The sequence below is a fragment of the Narcine bancroftii genome, chromosome 8 (genome assembly GCF_036971445.1).
Source record: "Narcine bancroftii isolate sNarBan1 chromosome 8, sNarBan1.hap1, whole genome shotgun sequence".
In the NCBI taxonomy this organism is placed as follows: Eukaryota; Metazoa; Chordata; class Chondrichthyes; order Torpediniformes; family Narcinidae; genus Narcine; species Narcine bancroftii.
Window position 1 is genome coordinate 178,179,925 of NC_091476.1, and position 23,421 is coordinate 178,203,345.

At 41.7% G+C, this 23,421-nt stretch overlaps 1 protein-coding gene across 4 annotated transcripts in view; it reads left to right on the forward strand.

Annotated features, from left to right (window-relative positions):
* The window catches only part of LOC138741619 (serine/threonine-protein kinase SIK2-like), a 261,937-nt gene that overhangs the window by 167,072 nt on the left and 71,444 nt on the right, over window positions 1-23,421 (forward strand). For all 4 annotated transcript variants that reach the window (XM_069895961.1, XM_069895962.1, XM_069895963.1 and 1 more), the window contains exon 4: window positions 13,492-13,653. In XM_069895961.1, the coding sequence (XP_069752062.1) occupies window positions 13,492-13,653 (162 nt within the window). The remainder of the gene's footprint in view (window positions 1-13,491; window positions 13,654-23,421) is intronic.

Consider the following 23,421-nt stretch of genomic DNA (forward strand, 5'->3'; position numbering starts at 1 on the left):
TCTTTCTTTCTGACCAAGCATATGACAAACCCATATGGTTCCATATCAGATTGTTGTTTAATTTGTGAAGCACTGCTCCAAGTGAAAATTATTATTATTAAAGATTCAACTGTAACGCAATACATGAGCACACTTTTATCCTGCTTTAAACTATGCATTTATATGTCCATGTCGAAATACAGATGATGGGGAGCAATCTGCCTTGAATTTTGTTAAACCTTCAACCATTGTGACACTGCAAACACTGGCTTTCCTGTGACTCTCTCAAGTTGTGTTATGCAACCAGCAGGGTGTAAATGATTCCATCTGCCACAGACCAGCCTCCTGGCCATAAGAAGGCAATCACACTGCAGTGTTGACAGCTTGTGTGCGTCACAGCAGTGCTTCAAACATTTTCTGCTTCAGATACCAGCTAATAAGCTCTTAGTTCTCACCTGTAGATGGCAACATCAGAAAAAAGCTTTCCTGCAAGAGTTGTAAAGACCATTAATGCTGTCATTTTAGTATTTTCCTGCTGCATTTGAGATAAATTCTTGCAATTTACCAATAAATATATCTTCAGCTGAGTGGGGAATTCACCCAGTTTCCACACTTTTTAAATAGCAGAATTTGAATGGAAACCGAGCAATCTTCATCTCTTAGGAGCTAACGAAGCTTTTCAATGGAAGTGTATTTGCATCCCAAGGAGGCAGACCATATTTGAATTGAAAATCTCCCTAATTAAAATGACACAATTACAAATCAGCAAACCATTTCTGTTTTCAAATCTGTTGTGGAATTGGAAAATATTGATGTGACATTGAACATTACCAGATTCTCTCAAAGGGATTAAGTTCTGAAGGTGGTCTGATTTTTTTTCAAAAGAATCGCTTCAGCACCATTGTTCTGATTGTTGTATTTTATGTAACACTGTTGAATGTTGTGTTCAGATCATTTACTCCAAGTTGCTGACTTTGGGATATTGTTCTTTCTGATATTCAGAGTTGCGTAGTAGATATGCTGCCTCCCATCTATAAAGGCCCTACTTCCACTAAAACATCTGGTGTGGTCTCTGGGGTTTGCCTGTTCTCCTCACCGGATTTCCCAATTTTTTTTGGTTTCCTTCCACATTCCAAGGATGTGCAAATTTGATAAGATAATAACATTTGGTGTAAGTGGGTGATTATGAATTGGGTGAATTGCAGAACATGTCAAAGAGAATGTGATACAAGGAGTGAAACACAAAAGTGTGCAGACACTGGATTGTAGTAAAGGCAGAAAAAATGCTGGAGAAACTCAGCAAGTCTCACAGTATCTATAGGAGGGGCCTGATCCCTTTAAGGTATGAGCAAAAAGCAAACAGGCACCTGTATAAAAAGGCTGGGGGAGGAAAGAAAGGGCAGGGGGAGGAACACAGACGAACAGACAAAAGGCAATAATGTGGCAAAGTATATCTCCAGCTTTTTGTGATTTATTCCAGGTAATAACTGGATATAGATAGGAGGACAGGAGAGGAAAGGTGCAAATTGTTCAGGGGAGGGGTGTAGCTATATGAATGTAGAGCTGGAGGAAAGGAGGCATAGGGATAGGGGAAGAGGAGAGGTGGGGGGGATGCTAACATTAACTGGAGGTCAATGTTATTGCTATTGGGTTGGAGGGTGCCCAGACAGAATATGAGATGCTGTTCCTCCAATGTGCAGGTAGTCTCAATCTGGCAGTGCATGAGTCCTCCAATTTGCAGATGAAAATTGTCTTGTCTACTACTCCCTATGCTGCCCCCCCCCCCCCCCCCCCGTCACCACAGGAAATGCTGCTGAACCCACACCTCCTCCATCACCACTATGCAAGTGAAGCTCGTAGTGGTATCCTCTATATCAGAGAGACTAGTACACACTGGGAGATTGCTTCAATGAGCACCATTGCTCTGTTTTCTGTTATAGTAGGGGTCTCACAATGGTAGCACATTTCAATTGTCTTTCCCATGCCGACATATCTGTCCATTGTCTCATGTACTGCCAAACTGAGGCCACTCGCAAATTGGAGTGTCGCACCCTATATATAATCTGGCTGGGAACCCACCAAACAAGTGGCATTAATGTTGGCTTCTGGTTTCTGTTAATGTTGATCTCTCCCCAACCCTATCCCTATATCTCCTTTCCTCTAGCTAGCTCTCTCTCTCTCTCTCTCTCTCTCTCTCTCTCTCTCTTTCTTTCTCTCTCTCTCTCTCTCTCTCTCTCTCTCTCTCTCTCTCTCTTTTGCCCTTTCTTCCAGCTCTTCCAGCTCTTCTCCAATCAACACTCACTTTTCCTCTCCTGTCCATAATTCCATATAGGATTAGAAGTAGGCCATTCAGCTCATCGAGTCCCCTTTGCCATGCCGTCATGTGCTGATCCATTTTCATACTTAGCCCTGCTCTCCTGCCTTTTTTCCATAACCTTTGATATTCTAACTACTCAGATACCTATCAATCTGTGCCTTAAATATTCCAATGACTTGGCCTCCATAGTCATTTAAGGTATCAAATTGCAGAGGTTGACCACTCTTTTGCTGACTCCCCTACCATGGTAAACCACTTTGCCACATTTACTCTGTGCAGCCTTTCAACATTCGATGAGGTCCCCCTTATTCTTCTGAACTCCAAGGTGTACAGTCCAAGAGTCATCAAATGTTCCTCATATGCTCATCCTCCGTTCTGGGAATTATTCTTGTGTATCTTCTCAGATTCAGATTCACTTTATTGTCAGTTTCTAGTGAAACTAGCAAAGAAACACTCAAAACTCTCAGTGTGCAGTTGCAAAAGCTGCCTAACAATTTAGTACTACATGATTAGTTACCAGAGTTTAGACATGGTACAGTAAGTTTGGTTGCAACAAGATGTTAAAATGTCCGCCATTCAGATAGAGAAGAAAGCTTCCCCTAATCTCTGAGGCCACTGCGGATTACATGCCCTGCTATCCAAAGTCAGGTACAGCGACCTCCCATGGACCAGATGTTATGTTAGGGAGAGAATACGTCGTGCCGTCACAGTTCACGGAGCTTCCCGAACTTCGGCATCGGCTGCCACAAGGTCCAGAACAAAGTGACCTCCAGATCTCTATAGCCGCCACAAGGCCAGGGTAAAACATCTCTGAATCTTTCAATTCTGGCACGACTCCGCAGTTCCTGGTTTCACCTGGACACCACACTGGTTCTGCTGTACCTCCTTTGGTCCTCGTTCTTCGATACCAGGAACCCCAGCGATAACCTGAAGAAATTTGAAAACTGCTGGATGCCATGACACAAGCGGCTCGACCTCTCTGCTAGACTGCAACCGAAGCTCCATTTTCTTCAGCGATCGAGTCCTTCGCAAATCCGCAGCATCTGCATGAATTGGCGCTCTCCCCGCATCGCACAACTCACTGCAGTCCAATATCCAACTTCATCAAACTAAAAGGTGAACCCTCTTCAATTCCCGCACATCCTTTCTTAAATAAGGAGCCCAAATCTGTATCCCATACTCAAATGAGGCCTCACCGATGTCTTATAAAGTCTCTACATCACTCATCCCCCACACCTGTATCCTGTTCCTCTAGATCTGATGCCACATTGTTTTCACCTTCTTCACCACCAACTCAACCTGAAGGTTAATTTTTCAACTCCATTGCCCTGCAATTTTCTTTCTGCTTAATCATAATCAACAGAGAATAAACTGAGAAGTTAATGTGACTTAAGCAGAAGTGAGATCAAGGGAAAGACATGGAATGAGAGAAACAATAAGAAAGTGAAAGAGAAATTGAGGTAAAAAGATAAAGGAGAAAGAAACTAAGCAAGTAAAGCAAAAAAATTTGGAGAGACTATTCAGGAAAGGTTTTCCCTTGCTCCCAAGTCAACTGTTAATGGAAGTAAACAAAAAAATCTGCAGATGCTGGGGTCGAGTGGAGTACTCAAAAGTGCTGGAAAATCTCAGTTGCAACACTCGTGTCCCTAAGCCTTTTTTTAAAATCGGCAGACCCTTTGACAGCTCCGCTTCGGGGCTTGTTCCCCCGATCAGGTTAACTTCCTCATTCGTCTCGGGTTGAATTCACTCCGTGAACCAGACAGACTCACCTCTGCGGCTTTACATGGGCTAGGAACGGCACTGAGTAACTCACTAACTATGGTCCTCCCAGTTACAGCCCAACCAATGAAGCTCAAGGGACTGGGAATTAAAGACACAATGCCAATTTGATGGTAATATGGTTAAATTATTACATTAACCCAACAGTTCTGTTTACACGGATACTTAAATCAAAATGCTACGGTTACGCAGAGAGAAGGGATCCGAGTCCTCCAGTATTCAATATTTGTAGGTTAATTGGTATATTTGGGCAGCATGGGCTCATGGACCGGAAGAGCCTGTCACCGTTCTGTACGTCTAATTTGTTTTTTAATTGCAAATTTTAAAAAGATTTAAATTTAAATTAATTGTCAGTTACACAAGTTTGACGTACAGAGGTGTCGGAACTTTTATTGCTGCAGCCACCATAAGAGATAGCAACAGTTGTATAAATTTTAAAGATTAGAAACGACTGGGAATTAACAGGAGAACTGGAATCAAATCTTTGATGACAATTGTATCTTTAGTTAAAAAAAAGAGTTGTTCTCTCTTGAGTAATGCACCAACCTCAAGCTGAATGGAAGATCTACCGGAAGAAGTAGTTGCAGCTGGGTCAATTCTGTCATTTAAGAGGAAGTTAGATGAGTACATGGATGTGAGGGGGGTTGGAGGGTTACGGGCAAGGGAGTAGGTAGGTGGAGCTAGTGGAGTTTCACGTAAATCAGTGCGGACTAGAAGGGCCAATATGGCTTGTTTCCGTACTGTGAATTGTTATATGGTTATATGGTTATTATGAAACCAACTCACATACATTAGAATAGATAAGGCCGTTCCACAAATAGACGTGTTGGAATAGCACTGACATTCAGTCATTATTCGGGACATTGCTCCACATTAACAAATAGGATTGTGCATTTGCACGTGATCAAACTTGGAAGTGATTTTGATGGGGGAGGTGAGTATCAATGTGGATTTTAAAATTTGCTGTTTTTGGTAGTTCCTACTTAACAATCTGCACTCGTCCAGGGCTCTGGATGACTTCGCAGCGCTCTCGGAGCTGCCTCTCCACTCCGTTTCTCTGGGCTTCGTCTTGCCGAGGTGAAGGATGGAGCCGGGCGACTAGGCAGATTTTTCATCCATTCAATGCAGAACTCATGCAAACACATCCAAGACTAACTGGTCCTCGCTAGGGGTGAGGCGGATTGCGATGGATCGCTCTCTCTGGCAAAGAAATATGCGCTCACAATACAAGAAATTAGATGCTTTATGTATTCCCCCCTTCCCCTACATAACCTTGAGCCTGCAAAGCAGGCGCTGGCTTTTGTCTTTCAACATGCTTCAGAGTCACCAAGGAAACGTGAAGCTGTGTCGGCAGTGCCTCAACACGGCATCTCAACACTGACACGTTTGGATATTCAGAGACATGGCACAAATAAAAACAGAGCAACAGAGAAATGTGAAAAGTTTATATAATTTGGCAGGATGGGGTGCCTGTTTAATGCATTTTTTTGGAGGGAGGCTTAAAAATTATCTGTGCTAGAATTCGGAAGGAAGCACATCGACGTGTTGCTATGACGTGAGGACAGTGTGGGCGGGACTAGCAACTGTCCCAAGTAGCTGGCTTTCACTGCTAGGCGGCTAGCAGTCAGCTGGCACATTTAGGTGCCTGAAAGCCGTCCATTCCGTGGCCACATAAACATGCCAGCTGAACTCCTCTAGCTGCGCCTCCAGGCGCCTAATCTTCTCCTGAACACCTAAAAGTTCCTTTTGTTTGAACCAGCAGAAGCATTGGATAATAATGCCTGAGAAAGACAAAATGTGAAGTTGCTGGAATCTTGAGCAAACAATAAACTGCTGGAAGGACTCAGTGGGCCAGACAATGTATCTGGGTAGAAGTGCAGTCAGCGTGTTGGATCTGAACCTCCTGCATTTCTTCATTCTGTCATTCTGCAGTCTTCATTGTAAGTCATAGAGAAGAGATTATTCAGCAGGTATGGGGCGGTTGTTTTGATAGGAGAGGGACATTTCCCATCTTTGTTCCTGAGCTTCGTAAGCTCACTTTCAGTCCTTTTCCGGTTGATGAATTTGAACCTTGATATGCTCTCTGAAACAGGCCAAACACCTATCCTGTAATTAATATTCCTGAGGAATCACTTGTGTTACAGACCAAACTCCTAATCTCCCCTACATATCAAATACTTCGTTTTCAATGGCAGATGTATTTGGAAATACTGCATTTCCCTTATTATTTTCAAAACATTCTCTTGGTGTTTCTGCAGTCTGAAAGATAATACTTGAAATGAGATGTACAAATAATAAACATTTGGAAATAATTATCATTCCAATGCAATTTTTACTTTTTCCAGTGTAAATTATTCGAACATAACACTTTGGATAACTAAGCACCAAAGCTGTTTTGCCTCTTTTTCTACCTTCAAGAACAATGTCAATTTTTAATCAATCCCTTTTTACATATCTGTTTCTCTTTCCTTTTGCTCTATTTCTTTTTATTTCTTCCCATATCTTTTCATTTTCACTTTTTCTCTTATTCTATGTTTTATTTTAATCTCTCACTCTCTGTCACTCTTACTTTTCTTTCTCTTCCTGAACCTGGACAAGGTTATTAGCATTTAACATGTTGGAAAATATCAATCAACATTTTAACTCTCCACCACATGGTCTTTTCAGTGTGCGTGTTTTTTTTTAAATAATTTTTTCACACTATGAACCATATCAACCAAAATGTGTACAAATGATTCTCATTAAATTTACACAGTGCTCTTTTCTCCCCTTTCCCCCACCCCTTCCCTCCCTCCCCTCTACCCACCCCCCTCCAAAGCCCATAAATATTCAACATATACAATACAATAAAACCATAAAACAATATTTTCACAAAAAGGAAAATAAACAAGAAAAATGCATCATTATTTATTACATGCTGAATCTAGTCATTTTGTCTTGTTATCATTTTAATTCTCATTTTAGGGGATGGAGGTCGTAGACAAGCTCTATCTGATATGTTCCATGTTTGGTTCCCAAATTTGCTCAAACATTGTCACTTAATTTTTTTAATTATATGTTATTTTTTTCCAATGGAATGCATTTATTCATTTTCATTTCCTGCATTGATTTAACCATGAATTTGGCTACTTTATTCTTTTTACTTGTCTTTTGTCCAGTTTGATCCAACTTTGGGTCCAAATTAAGGTTAAAATCCCCTCCAATCAAATATATTTCCCTGTGTGTGCAATCTTCAAAAAAAAAATCCTGCATAAACTTTTGATCCTCCTCGATAGTCGTATATATATATTGACCAAATTCCAAAATTCTGAGTATATCTGACACTTTATCATTCCATACCTCCCTGCCGGATCTATTATTTCCTCCTCTATTTTGATGGTACATTTTTGTTAACTAGTATGGCTACACCTCTAGCTTTTGAATTATAGGATACTGCCGTTACGTGCCCTACCCAGTCTCTCTTTAGTTTGTTACGTTCTGCTTCAGTTAGATGCGTTTCCTGCACAAATGCTATATCCATTTTTTCCTTCTTCAATAAATTTAGTAGCCTCTTCTTTTTAATTTGGTTATGTATTCCATTAATGTTTATGGTCATATAGTTCAACATGGCCATTTTATATCTTGCATACACCTCTTCGCAAGCCTGCAAGCTCACACCAAGACACAAGAGAAACTTGTCCGCGAACTGCTCTTTGCAGACGATGCCGCTTTAGTTGCCCATTCAGAGCCAGCTCTTCAGCGCTTGACGTCCTGTTTTGCGGAAACTGCCAAAATGTTTGGCCTGGAAGTCAGCCTGAAGAAAACTGAGGTCCTCCATCAGCCAGCTCCCCACCATGACTACCAGCCCCCCCACATCTCCATCGGGCACACAAAACTCAAAACGGTCAACCAGTTTACCTATCTAGACTGCACCATTTCATCAGATGCAAGGATCGACAACGAGATAGACAACAGACTCGCCAAGGCAAATAGCGCCTTTGGAAGACTACACAAAAGAGTCTGGAAAAACAACCAACTGAAAAACCTCACAAAGAGAAGCGTATACAGAGCGGTTGTTATACCCACACTCCTGTTCGGCTCCGAATCATGGGTCCTCTACCGGCATCACCTATGGCTCCTAGAACGCTTCCACCAGCGTTGTCTCCGCTCCATCCTCAACATTCATTGGAGCGCTTTCATCCCTAACGTCGAAGTACTCGAGATGGCAGAGGTCGACAGCATCGAGTCCACGCTGCTGAAGATCCAGCTGCGCTGGGTGGGTCACGTCGCCAGAATGGAGGACCATCGCCTTCCCAAGATCGTGTTATATGGCGAGCTCTCCACTGGCCACCGTGACAGAGGTGCACCAAAGAAAAGGTACAAGGACTGCCTAAAGAAATCTCTTGGTGCCTGCCACATTGACCAGCGCCAGTGGGCTGATATCGCCTCAAACCGTGCATCTTGGCGCCTCACAGTTCGGCGGGCAGCAACCTCCTTTGAAGAAGACCGCAGAGCCCACCTCACTGACAAAAGGCAAAGGAGGAAAAACCCAACACCCAACCCTGCAACCGTGTCTGCCTGTCCCGCATCGGACTTGTCAGCCACAAACGAGCCTGCAGCTGACGTGGACATTTACCCCCTCCATAAATCTTCGTCCACGAAGCCAAGCCAAAGAAGAAAAACACCTCTTCGCCACCTCCATCCCTCTTTTCCCCATTTTCATTTCTTTGTTTTCTCTTATTACACCTAATTTACGACAGCACATTTAAGACATAAAGTAACGCCACAGTTCCCACATCCACTAATACCTGAACCCCAAAAGTTCCCTCCCCCTCTCTGAGTTGCCCCATACCCCTTTCTGGGCAACCATAACTCCCCTTTTCATTTGGATTGCAATCTTGTTCGCAGTGTCAACTGATTTTGCAGTGATGGTTATTCTCCCTCTACCCGGCCCTCTCCAGAAAACACTTTATTTAACACATATAACAAAGCTCTCTCTCTCTCTCTCTCTTTTTTCCCCCCCCTTACTCCCTTTCCTTCTCTTCCTCTTTAGTTCTTTACATATACATTGTTTGTACATCTTTATATATACTTTATCGCCGTTCTTCATTCTTGTTACATCTCTTCATCTCTTCTCCTGTCCTACAAACGTTCTGCGAATTCTTGCGCTTTCTCTGGATCCGAGAACAGTCTGTTTTGCTCCCCGGGTATAAATATTTTAAGCACTGCTGGATTTCTTAATATGAATTTGTAACCTTTTTTCCATAAAGTTGATTTCGCTGTATTAAATTCCTTCCTCCTCTTTAAGAGTTCAAAACTTATGTCTGGGTAAAAAAATATTTTTTGACCCTTGTGTTCCAATGGTTTATTATCTTCTCTAATTTTATTCCTTGCCCGTTCCAGTATATTTTCTCTTAACCATATAACCACTTACAGCACAGAACAGGCCAGTTTGGCCCTACTAGTCCATGCCGTAGCAAATCCCCACCCTCCTAGTCCCACTGACCAGCACCCGGTCCATACCCCTCCAGTCCTCTCCTCTCCATGTAACTATCCAGTCTTTCCTTAAATGTAACCAATGATCCCGCCTCGACCACATCTGCCGGAAGCTCATTCCACATCCCCACCACCCTTTGCGTAAAGAAATTTCCCCTCATGTCTAATTTTCCCCCTTCAATCTTAAACCATGCCCTCTAGTTTGAATCTCCCCCACTCTTAATTGAAAAAGCCTATCCACATTTACTCTGTCCCTTTTAAAATCTTAAACACCTCTATCAAGTCCCCCCTCAATCTTCTACGCTCCAGAGAAAAAAGCCCTAGTCTGCACAACCTTTCCCTGTAACTCAAACCTTGAAATCCTGTCAACATTCTCTTGTCGTGTATCTCAAAAATTTTACTAAGATGGATCTTGGTTTTTGATGTGCCTGTGGTTTCGGAGCTAATGCTCTGTGTCCCCTTTCTATTTCCATTTCTTCCTGCATTTCTGTTCCCAGGACCTTCGGGATTCATCCTTTTATAAATTCCTTCATGTCTGTGCCTTCTTCACCCTCCTTCAGGCCCACTATTTTTATGTTGTTTCACCTACTATAATTTTCCAACATATCAATTTTTTGAGATAACAACTCTGGTGTCTCTTTAATTTTTTGTCACTTTCTTCCAATTTATTTCTTAAGTCATTTAGTTCCATTTCCACAGCTGTTTCCTGCTCTTCCACATTCTCTACTCTTTTCCCTATTTCTGTCATTACCAGTTCTAACCTTTGGATTTTATCTTCTGTTCTTTTCATTTTCCTTTTAATTGGATTAAACTCCAATGATGACCAATCTTTTAGTGATCTCATTTGTTCTTCAAAAAAGACTTTATCTATATTCTGTTCATCAGTTTTACCTTTTATTTCTCTGTGAAGATCCTGGTCGTCTTCTTCCTCTTCTTCTGTGTCTGTATCTGTGTTTGTGTCTTCTTCTTTTCTTTGTGTCTGTGTCCCTTCTGTTTTTCCTGATGAGCTGCTTGTATCTCTTTGTCAGGCCTCTTCTTGCTGGGCCTCTTGTTGCTGGTCCTCCCCTCCTGTGCTGCTCATCTGTTGTTCCTTGCCCTCAAGTTGAGACCCCTGGTGTTGGGCGTCCCTCAGCTGCTCGCTCTGTGACAGCCCGCTCCTCTACTGAGCCCCCCCTCCCGCCGGTGTCCTCTTTCTCCTTTGATTTCTTCCTAAATATGTGAAGAGGAAGAAATTGGTTCGGTCCAAAATTGGTCCATTAAGAATGGAAAAGGGTGAAATTATTACCGGAAACAAGGAGATGGCTGAGGAATTTAACGAATACTTTGCAACTGTCTTCACCAAGGAGGATATAGGTTATGGTCAGTTAGGGGGTAATGGTCATGCAGTGTCAAGAGACTTGGGGAACTTTCCTGGGGAAGTAGGGGATCTAATGGATATCCGGATCCAGAAACAGGAGGTTGTGAGTAAATTGTTGGGACTGAGGGCTGATAAATCCCCAGGGCCTGATGGGCTGCATCCCAGGGTGCTTAAAGAAGTTGCTATGGAAATTGTGGAAGCACTGGTCGACATTTTCCAAAGTTCCATAGATTCGGGGGAGGTCCCTGAGGATTGGAGAGTGGCTGATGTGGTGCCGATTTTTAAAAAGGGAGGGAGGGAGAAAACGGGAAATTATAGACCGGCCAGCCTGACGTCGGTGGTGGGGAAGATATTGGAATCTATCATAAAAGGAGTAATAGCAGAACACTTAGGCAGAAATAATAGTATAAGGGCTAGTCAGCATGGATTCCTTAAGGGTAAGTCATGCTTGACTAACCTTCTGGAATTTTTCGAGGATGTGACAAAGAGGGTGGACTTGGGAGAGCCTGTGGATGTGGTGTATTTGGACTTCCAGAAGGCCTTTGATAAGGTACCGCACGGGAGACTAGTGAGCAAGATCAGGGAGCATGGTGTTGGAGGTAAGGTGCTGACATGGATAGGAAATTGGTTAAGAAATAGGAAACAAAGGGTTGGGGTAAGCGGGTCTTTTTCAGGATGGCAGGATGTGACGAGTGGAGTGCCGAAGGGATCGGTATTGGGTCCTCAGTTGTTTGTAATGTATGTAAATGATTTGGATGAGGGGATTATTAATAATTTGAGCAAATTTGCAGATGACACGAAACTGGGTGGCAGTGTGGGGTGTGAGGAGGATGTCAGGAAAATGCAGAGAGACTTGGACAGGTTGGGGGAGTGGGCTGTTGAATGGAAGGTGACGTTCAATGTAAGCAAATGTGAGGTTATCCATTTTGGGGGAAATAATAGGAAAGCTGAGTATTATTTAAATGGAGACAAGCTAGGGAGTGGGGAGGTGCAAATGGATCTGGGTGTACTTGTTCACCGGTCACTGAAGGCTAACATGCAGGTTCAGAAAACTGTGAAGAAGGCAAATGGCATGTTGGCTTTCATAAAGAAGGGATTGTAGTATAGGAACAGAGACACCCTTTTGCAGTTGTACAGGGCCCTGGTGAGACCCCACCTGAAGTATTGCGTCCAGTTCTGGTCTCCAATTTTGAGGAAGGACATACTAGCTATAGAGGGTGTGCAGCGCAGATTTACAAGGTTAGTTCCAGGGATGGCGGGGTTGACATATGCTGAAAGGCTAGAAAAACTGGACTTGTATCCGATGGAGTTTAGAAGGATGAGGGGGGACATGATTGAGGTATACAAAATCATCAGGGGGATAGACAGGGTGAAGTCGGATTACTTGTTCCCAATGATGGGGGAGACGAGGACTAGAGGGCATAGTTTAAGAATACAGGGTAGGCCCTTTAGGACGGAGATGAGAAAGCATTTTTTTACCCAGAGAAGTGTGAATCTGTGGAATGCTCTGCCACAGAGGGTGGTAGAGGCAGATTCGCTGATTATGTTCAAAAGAGAGTTAGATAAGACTCTAGTGGGCAAAGGAGTTAAGGGTTATGGGGATAAGGCTGGAAAGGGGTACTGATGGTAGTGATCAGCCATGATCTGTAAAATGGCGGTGCTGGCTTGACGGGCCGAAGGGCCTACTCCAGCTCCTATTGTCTATTGATTTCACTGCGCCTGTGCAATTGCGCACTTTTCTTTGGCTCCGAAAGCCATTTTAGTAGTGCACCGGCTGGTGGGTCGCCACTCTGCAGAGGCACTGACCTCCAGGGTTGGGCGCTCCTCGTCACCACAGCGTCCTGTTCCTTCATGCAGGTAAATCCTTCTTCTTTCTTCTCTGGTGACTTTTTCACTTCTTTTTTTCCAGTTGTTCTTCTACTTTCTTTCTCCTCTCTGTATCTTTATCTTCTATTACTTATATTCTATTTTTGTTATGCTTTGCTTTTTCTTAACTTTTTCCCTATTTTCCTGGAGAGGGCTGGTTTTCCCAACCAGCCACTACTCCATCACGTGACACCTCACAGTGTGCATGTTGAGGAGAAGTGGACTTGTATTTTCACCCATGTGTAACACAAACAAAAGATGCATAAATCCCATAGGCTCTACTGATGGCTCTCTGCATATCTGTGCTAAACTACTACTGTCATTCCTTTGAATATCCTCCTCTTCTTTTACTCCCTACATTCTATACATTCATAATTTTAACAGTCACCACAGTATCTTCTTCTCACCTTTTTATGCTTGGGACTCACTATTTGTCTTGATATAGCTTGTGATCTATGTTATTGCAATTTTCCCTGCACACTTAAACAAGATAAATCATACAAAATCAGTAGACCAGAAAGAAGCTGTGCTAGTCTTCATTGATTCTCTTCTGACAGTTACAGGGGAACTGTTCTAACAGTTGTTCAAGGGGAAAACTGTGTAGTTTCAGTCACCCAGTGCTCAGACTGATCCATGTTGTGTCTATAATCAGGGCTTCCTTGAATGTTTTTTTAATGAGATGGAGATGGTGTAACAATTTTCCTTCTTCAAATTTCAGACTATTTGGCAAACCATGGACGGCTGAATGAACTGGAAGCCAGGCGCAAATTCTGGCAGATCCTCTCAGCAGTAGAATATTGCCACAACCACAAGATCGTTCACCGGGATCTGAAGGCAGAGAACCTGCTGTTAGACTGCAACATGAATATTAAATTAGCAGGTACGTGCAGAGGGGTGATGGCCAAAATTCAACTTTATTCATATAAATAGGTAATAAAAAGGCAAAGCAGTACATAGCTTTCTTTCACATTGTCATCCAGTCCATGCATTCGTAGTATTTTTAAGTCGATACATTTATAGTGTCATTGAGCTCATACGTTCTGTGCACATGATCATTCATGTGACCTTTTTGAACAGGTCCCTCACTGTCCTGTGGCAGTAGGACCTTGGTCTGCAAGCCTTCCTCACAAAGCCTTTAAATTGGCAGATTTGAGCTTTAGTGGATCCCTCAATAAGTACTCCTGCAAACTGGAATGTTCCAATGGGCAGTATTAACGTCTCGTGTTGGAAGAGCCACAAGTTTGAGACAGACTGAAACGTGTCTTTCACAGAGCTGAAATCTTTCAGCAGCATCTGCTGTTTCTTGTGGTCCTTGGAGGAGCTTCTAGATCAGAATCCTCTTAACGTAGCTGCACTCCTTGCATCCTTCTCTTGATGTTCTTTGCAAATGCACAGTCCTCAAAGACTTGCATGATCCTCTCACCCTCACCACAGCTAGTTTGAGTGAAGTGAGCCTTGGGAGTGAGACTCTGCCCTTGCAGGAAGGATCTGCCTGAGCACATTCTGTGGATGGAGTGAAACACAAAAGCCTGCAGATGCTGTGAAAATTCTGCAGAAACGCAGAAAGCCTTGCAGCATCGGTAGAGGTAAAGATATATAACCAATGTTTCAAGCCTGAGCCTTTCTTCAAGGTATGAGTTCTACCTTGAGGAAGAAGTCAGGCCTGAAATACCTCCAATGGACATTTCAAGACCCGCTGAGTTCCTTCAGCATTTTTGTGTTTTTACATTCTATTGATGGATTTATTTTCAGTGAGACTCCCTCCCAATAGATTTAATATTTACTCAGAGGATGTGAACAGTGTTGGAAAGGCAGACATTTATTGCCCATCCTTAATGGTTGAGAAGCGATGTGGCTTGCTGAACTGTTTCCAAATCAACCTGTTGCTTTGTTGATGGAGTTAACATAGACCTGGATTGAATAATGAAAGATTTCATTCCACGGAAGACGTTGGAGACCCAGAAGGATTTTGTGGGGCATTCAATGACACCGTGACATTCAATGCAGATACCAACTGTATAAAAATTCCAGGTTTATTTGACTAATGGAATATATGTTCCCCAACGGCGGTAGTCAGATTTGAACTTTGATCTTAATATTCACTGGAATATGTCATTCATTTGGGTTAGGATTAGGATTTTCCTTGATCACTGGAAGATGTAATATTTCATGGTTCCACTTTCCCCATCTAATCTCTTTTCTTAAGCATCCCCTCCACCAGGAATGGCCAAACCACAGCTTGTGAGCCACAAGTGTCACTTTGACATGAATGTGCAGCTCACGGAAGTGTGCAGTGTTAGTGGGCGTGACTTGAAATTGTGTGATTGTGGCACACGTGGCTGTGTTGCAGGCAGTAGAATTAGCTGAGTGTAAATGTGATCCACACTGACTGCCCATCTGACCTCCCGATGCCCGCCTGACTGAACTCCCGATGCCCACTCATCTGAGCTCCCGACACCCCGGCCTCCCACCCATCCTAGCTCCCGATGCCCCAGCCTCCCACCCATTCAAGCTCCCAACGTCCCGGCTGCCTACCCATCCGAGTTCCCTACACCCCTAATGTAGATTTATCTCCCGGTCGCAGCCATCTGTCCACCCATTGGAGCTCCTGAAACCTCAAACGACTCAGGTACTTACCATGGTCAAAAGTTGTATGGTTGTAATAGCCGACCCCCTAAATTATACCCTAAAGATTGGTCTACAGAATTCAACTATTACATGCGGTATTTGTACATTTTGATAATTAAAACTAATACAAATTAGTTTAAAAACTACATACATGAATAAATATTTCTTGATATTAATTTTTTGTAACAAATGTGCATATAAGAGTAAAAACGTGTATAATATTTTTTTCATGTCTTTCTGCTCTCAAACATCTGAAGTTTATTGTCTGTGCCTCTTATATTTTTTTTTTTTTTTTTTTTTTTAAATTTTTTTTTTATTTTTCACACCATAAATCACATTAGCCATGATATACACAATTTCTTTTTCACACATATACAGTGACTTTTTCTCCCCCCCCCCTTTCCTCCCAAACCACCCCCCCACCCCCCCTCTCATCCATTTTAGGTATACAATCTAGGTTGCATTAATCCAGTCAGACAATGTTGTCATTCAACAAAATTACACCAGAAATTCTACTGAGTCCATTCTTTTCTTTCCTTCTCCTTCCATCAACTTAGGTAATGTTTGTCCCCGGTAGGTTTTCGCTATTGTATTTAATGTAAGGCTCCTATATGTTCGAATATTTCAATATTATTTCTTAACCAATATGTTATTTTTTCTAATGGAATACATTTATTCATTTAAATTTGGTAGTTTATTCCTTTTAATTTGGTTATGTATTCCATTAATATTTAAAGACATATAGTTCAGCGTAGCCCTTTTATATTTTGTTTATCTTCTCTTTCCGTTTTTCCATCATTACCTTTCCTCCTTTTCCATTTCTGTTTTCTTATTTTCAACTCTTTATAAGACAACATTCCTACAACATCCAACATTTTCCTTATTCTCCTATTTCTATCTTATTTATTCCCAATCTCCCATTCACCTCCTGAGTTGTCCTTTATCCCTTGTCGGACAACCACATCTCCCCTCTCCATTTGGATTTGCGAATCCACTCGCAAGCGTCAACTGATTTTGCAGTGACCGCTATTTCCCCCCACCCCGCCTCCCCCAGAAAAGATTTCACTTTTCATATGTCACAAAGGTCTCTGTGCCTCTTATATTAAGCAAGTTTGGCCACCCCTGTCCTACACTCTCTCTTTTTTTTTCTTCAGTCTTTTTATTCAACATTTTAGAAGTAAACAGTAGATGAGGAGAATAGAATCAATTAGTAAAAACAGAGCCATCAATATTATTGCAACGTACAGCATTATAACATATTGAACAATATTATCCCTTTCTCCTCAATTTGGAATATGCAAAAAAAGAGAAAAAAAAGTTGTTAGTAAAACCCCATCTAAGCTACCAAAATAAACAAAAAATAGCAACAACAAAAAAAAAGATGGGCAGCCTAAACTGAGAGTTCAATAAATCAATATAAACTGTTTATCTGGTCCTTGCCAATAAAAAAAAACAAGAAATCCAAAACAGTCTGGAAGGTAATGTCAAAATACAAATTAACTCATGCAAAAATAGTTTATAAAAAGAACTTAACAGAGGTATGAAAAGCGCAATTTCTATTTTTTTCTAAACTTAAACATGACATAACTTGAGAGAACCGTTGCATCAAAGAAGGTGAATTAGGATCTTTCCATTTCAATAAAATGACTCTTCTGGCCAACAGTGTCGTAAAGGCTACAACCCAATGTGCAGAGGTGGAACTCGACCCACCTCTGGAACTATAATTCCAAAAATAGCAGTCAATGGATTAGGTTGCAATCTAATACTCAGTTTCATTGACAAAGTCTTGAAAATATCTGTCCAATACATTTTCAATACAGAGCAAGACCAAAACATATGCTTAAGGGTGGACACTTGTGATTTACATCTATCACACATAGGACTAACATTAGGAAAGATACTGGCCAATTTATCTTTCAACTTATGAGCCCGATGTACCATTTCAAACTGAATCGGTGCATGTTGAACACATAATGAAGAGGTATTAACCATTCCAAAAATATTCCAAAAAAGTCACTCTTGGAGAAGTGACTGAAGTTGCAATTCCCGAGCTCCTCCAATTTTATCATTAGAAATCGATTGCAATTTTAATAAATGTTGTAAACATTACCTATTAAACCCTATGGGAAGGGTTCAAATGAAAAAGTATCAATCAAATCAGTTTGATATGATACAGGAAAGTTTGGTAATATCTTATTCAAAAAGCTCCTAATTTGGAAATATCTTAAAAAAAGATGTGACTTAGATATATTATATTTGTTAGATATATAAGACATCAAACATCCATCTATAAACGTATCCAAAAAATAGACAATTCCTTTGCTTTTCCAAAAAGAAAAGGCTTGGTCCATTGTAGATGATGAGAAATAATAGTTGAGATTAACACCCTCTGCTCTTGAAGGGCCTCGCCTATTTTCAGTGCTGTATACCTACTACATTCTTCCTTCTGTTTCTGAATCAAACACTCAAACACCTTGACATCTATGGTTTCGTGGTCTTGTTGTTTTTGTTCTTCACTCAGTGGGAATATATTGGTACTGAATTCTCACTTGTCACATATAAATTAACCTGCAGGTACTTCTCCCAATCTAAATTTTCCATATCTCATTTGATGATGTCTACCAGTTCAGAGCCTTAATTTCTGGACCATGCTTAACTATTTCCATCGCTTCCTTGAAGCACACAGGTTTTTTTTCAGAGGATGTGAATTAAGGGTTCTGGAGAAAAGGAAAATAGAGCTGATTACAAGGCCAGATCAGGCTTGCTCCTTTTTTTAAAAATGATTTTATTGACAAATTTTAAACCACAGTAATAATTGCATTACATTCAATTCAAAAATTATTTCAAAAATTTATACTTGTGGCATTTTGGTCGAAGGAATAAAAGGGGAGACTATTATTTCGGTGGGAATAAAATTCAAAATTCAGACTGCAAAGGGACTTGGGAGTCCTTGTGCAGGATACCCTAAAGTTTAGCTTCTAGATGGAGTCGCTGGTGAGGGAGGTCAATGTAGTTTTGGCATTCAGTCTCGAGAAATTGGATACAAGAGCAGGGATGTGAAGTTGAGGCACCAGTCAGGCCTCACGAGGAGTACAGGGTATAGTTTTGGGCTGGCATTGGAGAGGGTTCAGAGATGATACACAAGAATGATTCCTGAAATGAAGTGATTCGCATATGAGCAATGTTTGATGGCTCTTGGACTGTACTCCTTAGAGTTCAGAAGAATGAGGGGGGCGTCATGGAAGTAATTTGAATATTGAAAGGCCCGAAAGAGATATGGAAAAGTTGTTTCCCATGGTAGGGGAACCTAGTGCAAGAGGGCACAAATTTAGGATTAAAGGGCATTGAGTTAAAACTGAGATGCAGAGGAATTTCTTTAGCCAGAGAGTGGTGAACCTCTGGAATTTGCTACCATGGGTGGCCATGGAGGCAAAGTCATTGGGTGTATTTAAGCCAGAGATTGATAGGTATCTGAATCGTCAGGGTATTGAAGGTTATGCGGAGAAGGCAGGGGAGTGGGACTAGTGGGACAATGGATCAGCTCATGATGGAGTAGAGGAACAAACCCAATGAGCCAACTGAATGGCCTTCTTCAGCTCCAATATCTTATGGTCATATAACTCACAGCCATCATACCATTGTACAGTCAGTGTTTGGTGAAAAGAAGAATACATTTAAAGAATAGATGAAGCAGAAACCATAGCAACATCCTCTAATTAAAACAAGGTAATTTCCCCAGAAAATTGCAGTGATTGGAGGATAGTTGAATCTGAATTATATACATAAAAATTCTGTCACTTGAAGCAGTGAAGTCATCAAACTTGAATGACAAAGATTTGCCCAATCACCTCCATTCAGACAGTCTATTAATTATTCCTGTGGTCAGAGCAGAGTAAAGTTGGGAAGTTAATGAATAAAGGTGTCAAAATATTGATATGTATTGTTGAACAATTTTTGCATGAGATGAAATTGTTACCAAAGGCCATACATAAAGGACAAAAAAAAGAGTGATGTATTTGCACAGCTGATGGGTTCTCTGCCAGGGAATGTAGTGGAAGCAAATTCACTAATAGCTTTCAAATGAGTTGAAGTTAAATACTTCCTATGGAAAAAAATACAGGGCTGTCCACAAAGGATGCGAGAATGATACAAGTTGGTGTGCTCCTCAACATCTCTGATGGTTGCCCATCACCTAGGCTGTCATCAGCTAGTAATTGGGCAATACAAGTCTCCTTAGATGGCTGAGTACGCCACAGAATAGCCGTCTTAAGCCTGTCACATGGGAGATTATCATTTGGATTCACTAAGACATTCTCCACTTCACAGGCAATAACTTAGCAGCTGGGAAAATGGGCCAAATGGCCTCTTTCAATCAGTGTTTTGTTTCTCTGGAGGTATTTCTTTCTTGGCCTTTATTTCTGAGCATGTGTCTATCTTTCCTGAGTCAAGCTGTGAAATTGAAAGGCATTTTCCAACATGGTTGCCTGTGACCTTTATACAAACATAAGTCATTCATGTGAATTGTGCTTTGATTGGACACTTCAAAGCATTTCCATTTACAGTGCTAAATGGGCTGCCTTGCACAAGCAAGAGCTGTCTGTAAAACTCCAGATTTGATTTTAAATTGAAGGGTTAAATTTTAAAAGTTGCAGAAATAATTTGGAACAATTTTAATCTCTTGAAGATAACATATCATTTGTGAATGCAGTTTTTTATGATTGTCCCACCCCTTGTACGAAGAGTGTTAGAAATAGAAGTACCTTAACGGAAATTGCTCGAGACAAAAATTGAGAACAAAGAACATTTATTATAACAACAATGCAAAGTTGGGTGCTTCCCCTTACCCTGGGAGTACACACATACACTTGGGCTCACCCAACTTTTATACAGTGAATTTCAGTATCAGAATACCCTCCCCCTTACATTCTTCTGCCTCCTGGATGGGTTTGGGATTAGGCAATCCTTCCTGCCTACGTGCAGTTTCTGTGAACTTGGAGGACCAGGGGTATCGGTGTCTCATCATCATGTCATTATCCTCATTGTCCTTATTCACAACCTTGCCCTTGTCCCCATTCACACCTTAGGCTTACTAATTATATATGTTGAACTTGGTACTTCTGTCTAGGGCTAGGAGACCCTTATCTCAACCAGACTACCTCTACTTCCTACATTCTATTATTCCTTGCCTCTCTTTATCTTATTCATATGGTGGGCTAAAAGGTTCTTATCTTACATAGGCTGACTCTGCTTCCTGCATCCTAATTTCCATGCTTAGCCTGTTCATACTGGTTGAATCCATCACTCCATGTGTCTGTACTAGTTTCCCCATCTTTCATATTTTCATGTCAAGTTTACTCATCTCTCACAAGAGGAATAGCATTAAGGGTGGGGAAGGATGCCTTCAGGATGCACAAATTGCAAAGTAGTAAACAGTTAAAATAAAACTCCCTTTCAGAGTTTTTAAACCCTCCCCAAAAGACATGCATACTTGTGCAAAGACACCCACCCACCCACCCACACACACACACACACACACACACACACACACACACACACACACACACACACACACACACACACACACAGAAGCATTGGCAAACATTTGGCCCACATGGATGCATCACCACCTGCTGTTAATGCTGCCTTTAATTGTCAATGGGAATGCTCAATGAGACCGTTGGCCTGTGGATGGTAAGCCATAGTGTGAATGTGGGTAGTGCACAAAAGATCAGTGGCATCTCGAAACAACACCAACCTGAATGGAGACCCTCGATAACAGTGACCAGAACACCCGAGAAACTGTCTGAGGAAAAGAGAGCAGCCAATGTGCCCGTTGGCAGCAGTTACCTCTACTGGCAGGCTTGGTCATTTCCCAACTGCCATTTGTAGAAGTCACAAGGTGGCTGACAGGACCAGGCAGCAGCGCCAAATCTCCAATGCTTCCAACAAAGATGCTGTCCGTCACCTCTAACATGTCCTTGACCACCACAATTCCAACCAGGTCGACGGAAGGAATTCCTTTGCGTGCCCAAAGCCTGGATCTGTGTAGTCAGTGCTGCCATTTGCTGCTCCAACTCAGTTATCTTCGTTTGATACGGTGTAGGTGCTGTCTTCATTTGAGAAGATGCTGGTACTACCTTTGATTGATAAGGTGCTGGCACATCACAAGGTGCAATAAGCAGCTGTTCCAGTTCCATTAGCTTCAGCTGACTAGGGAAGAAGCCAATCTTTCTATCTTCAATGCGGAGGTCGTGGGCATAACAAGGTCAGCATGATCTGCCAACTGATCAAGGATGGACATTGGAAAGGCACTCACCAAATGCTGTTGAACATGATGAGGTAAACATCGAAAAAAATTTCCAAAAATTGCCTTTGACACAGTCTGTTCCAGCTAGCTTGTGCCACCTCCTCAACATCTCTGATGGTTGCCTATCACCTAGGCTGTCATCAGCTAGTAATTGGGCAATACAAGTCTCCTTAGATGGCTGAGTACGCCACAGAATAGCCGTCTTAAGCCTGTCACATGGGAGATTATCATTCGGATTCACTAAGACATTCTCCACTTCACAGGCAATCTGGCTTGGAAGATGCTCCACAAATCAATCTTCTGACTTGTCACACTGAGGGCAGAGAAGCATGCCTCGAGGATCGTGAACCATGCTGGTGCATTATTTATAAAAAGGAAGAATCTTCAATTTGACCTCCCTAACTGCTACTGTAAGGAGTTTATCCTTATCATTATCCATTTTAAATCAGAAGTCTGCGTGTTCAAATCACGTTGGGGTCACCACTTGTAACAGCACTGATTCACGATAGCTTTTATACATATGCGCACAGGCACACACACACACCCCATCACACCACTACTTAGGTGATCACGTTCAACTGACTGACTTTTGTGCTGTGTGATGCCTGGAATGCATTCATTGCCAAATGGTGGGCGCTGGTATAATATGGACATTCAAAAGACAAAGTTAGGCACATGGATAGAAAAGAGAGTTATGAGCTATGAGGTTGGGAAGGGTTAGATGGCTGCTGGAATTGGTTTATTTTAGGTTGTCACAACATTGTGATGTTCTGCAACAAGATATTTGTATAATGCTTTAAAGACAGTAAGAATGCCTTCAGGCACTCTATGCAAAAGTTATTAAATAATACTTGGCACTAAGCCATGTAAGAAAGTTGGAGTAGACGTCCAAAGGTTTGGTTGAAGAGTTTGTTTTACATTGAACACTACAACACAGGACAGGCCCTTTGGTTCTCGATGTTGTGCTGACACATATATTTCTTAAAAATAAGTAATAAACCCTCCCTACCCCATAACACTCTATTTTTTTCCATCATGTCCCTAATGTTTCAGGCTCCACCACCATCCATGGCAAGGCATTCCAGGCACCCTCAACCCTCTGCATAAACTCACCCCTGATGTCTCCCCTAAATTTCTCTCCCTTCACTTTGTACACTCATCCTTGGGAGTTTGCTATTAAAATAAAGAAAATTATTCTCTTGATGTGGATTAACGTGTTACCCTGTTGTTTGGAGTCTAATGCAACCACAAGGCATTGGAGTAAATATTACTGTGGTAACCTAGAGTCATTGAATTGCACAGCTTAGAAACCGTTCCTTCCACCTAACCTGCCAATGCTGACTGGTTACAAACTTGAGTTTGTCCTATTTGCCTTGCATTTGGCTCATATTGCTCAGAATATTTCCTTTCCTGAAATCTGCCGAAATGTCTTTCAAAAATTGTAATTGTTCCTAAAATACCATGGATGATTAAAATCTAAATAAAGAAGATGCTACAAGTATTCAACAATTCAAGCCAATTCTATCAGGAAAAATAGTTAATGTTTCAGGGTGATGATCTTCTGTCCAATACATTCTCATTTCTTAGCCCTTCCTCAGCTTCTTCCCCATTTCTTATTCCCCCTTGATCTACTTGATATCCTCCCTTCCTACTTTCATCTTGATAGAGTCCCAATCCAAAACATTGATCATTTCTCCCCAAGCAGCTCATCGC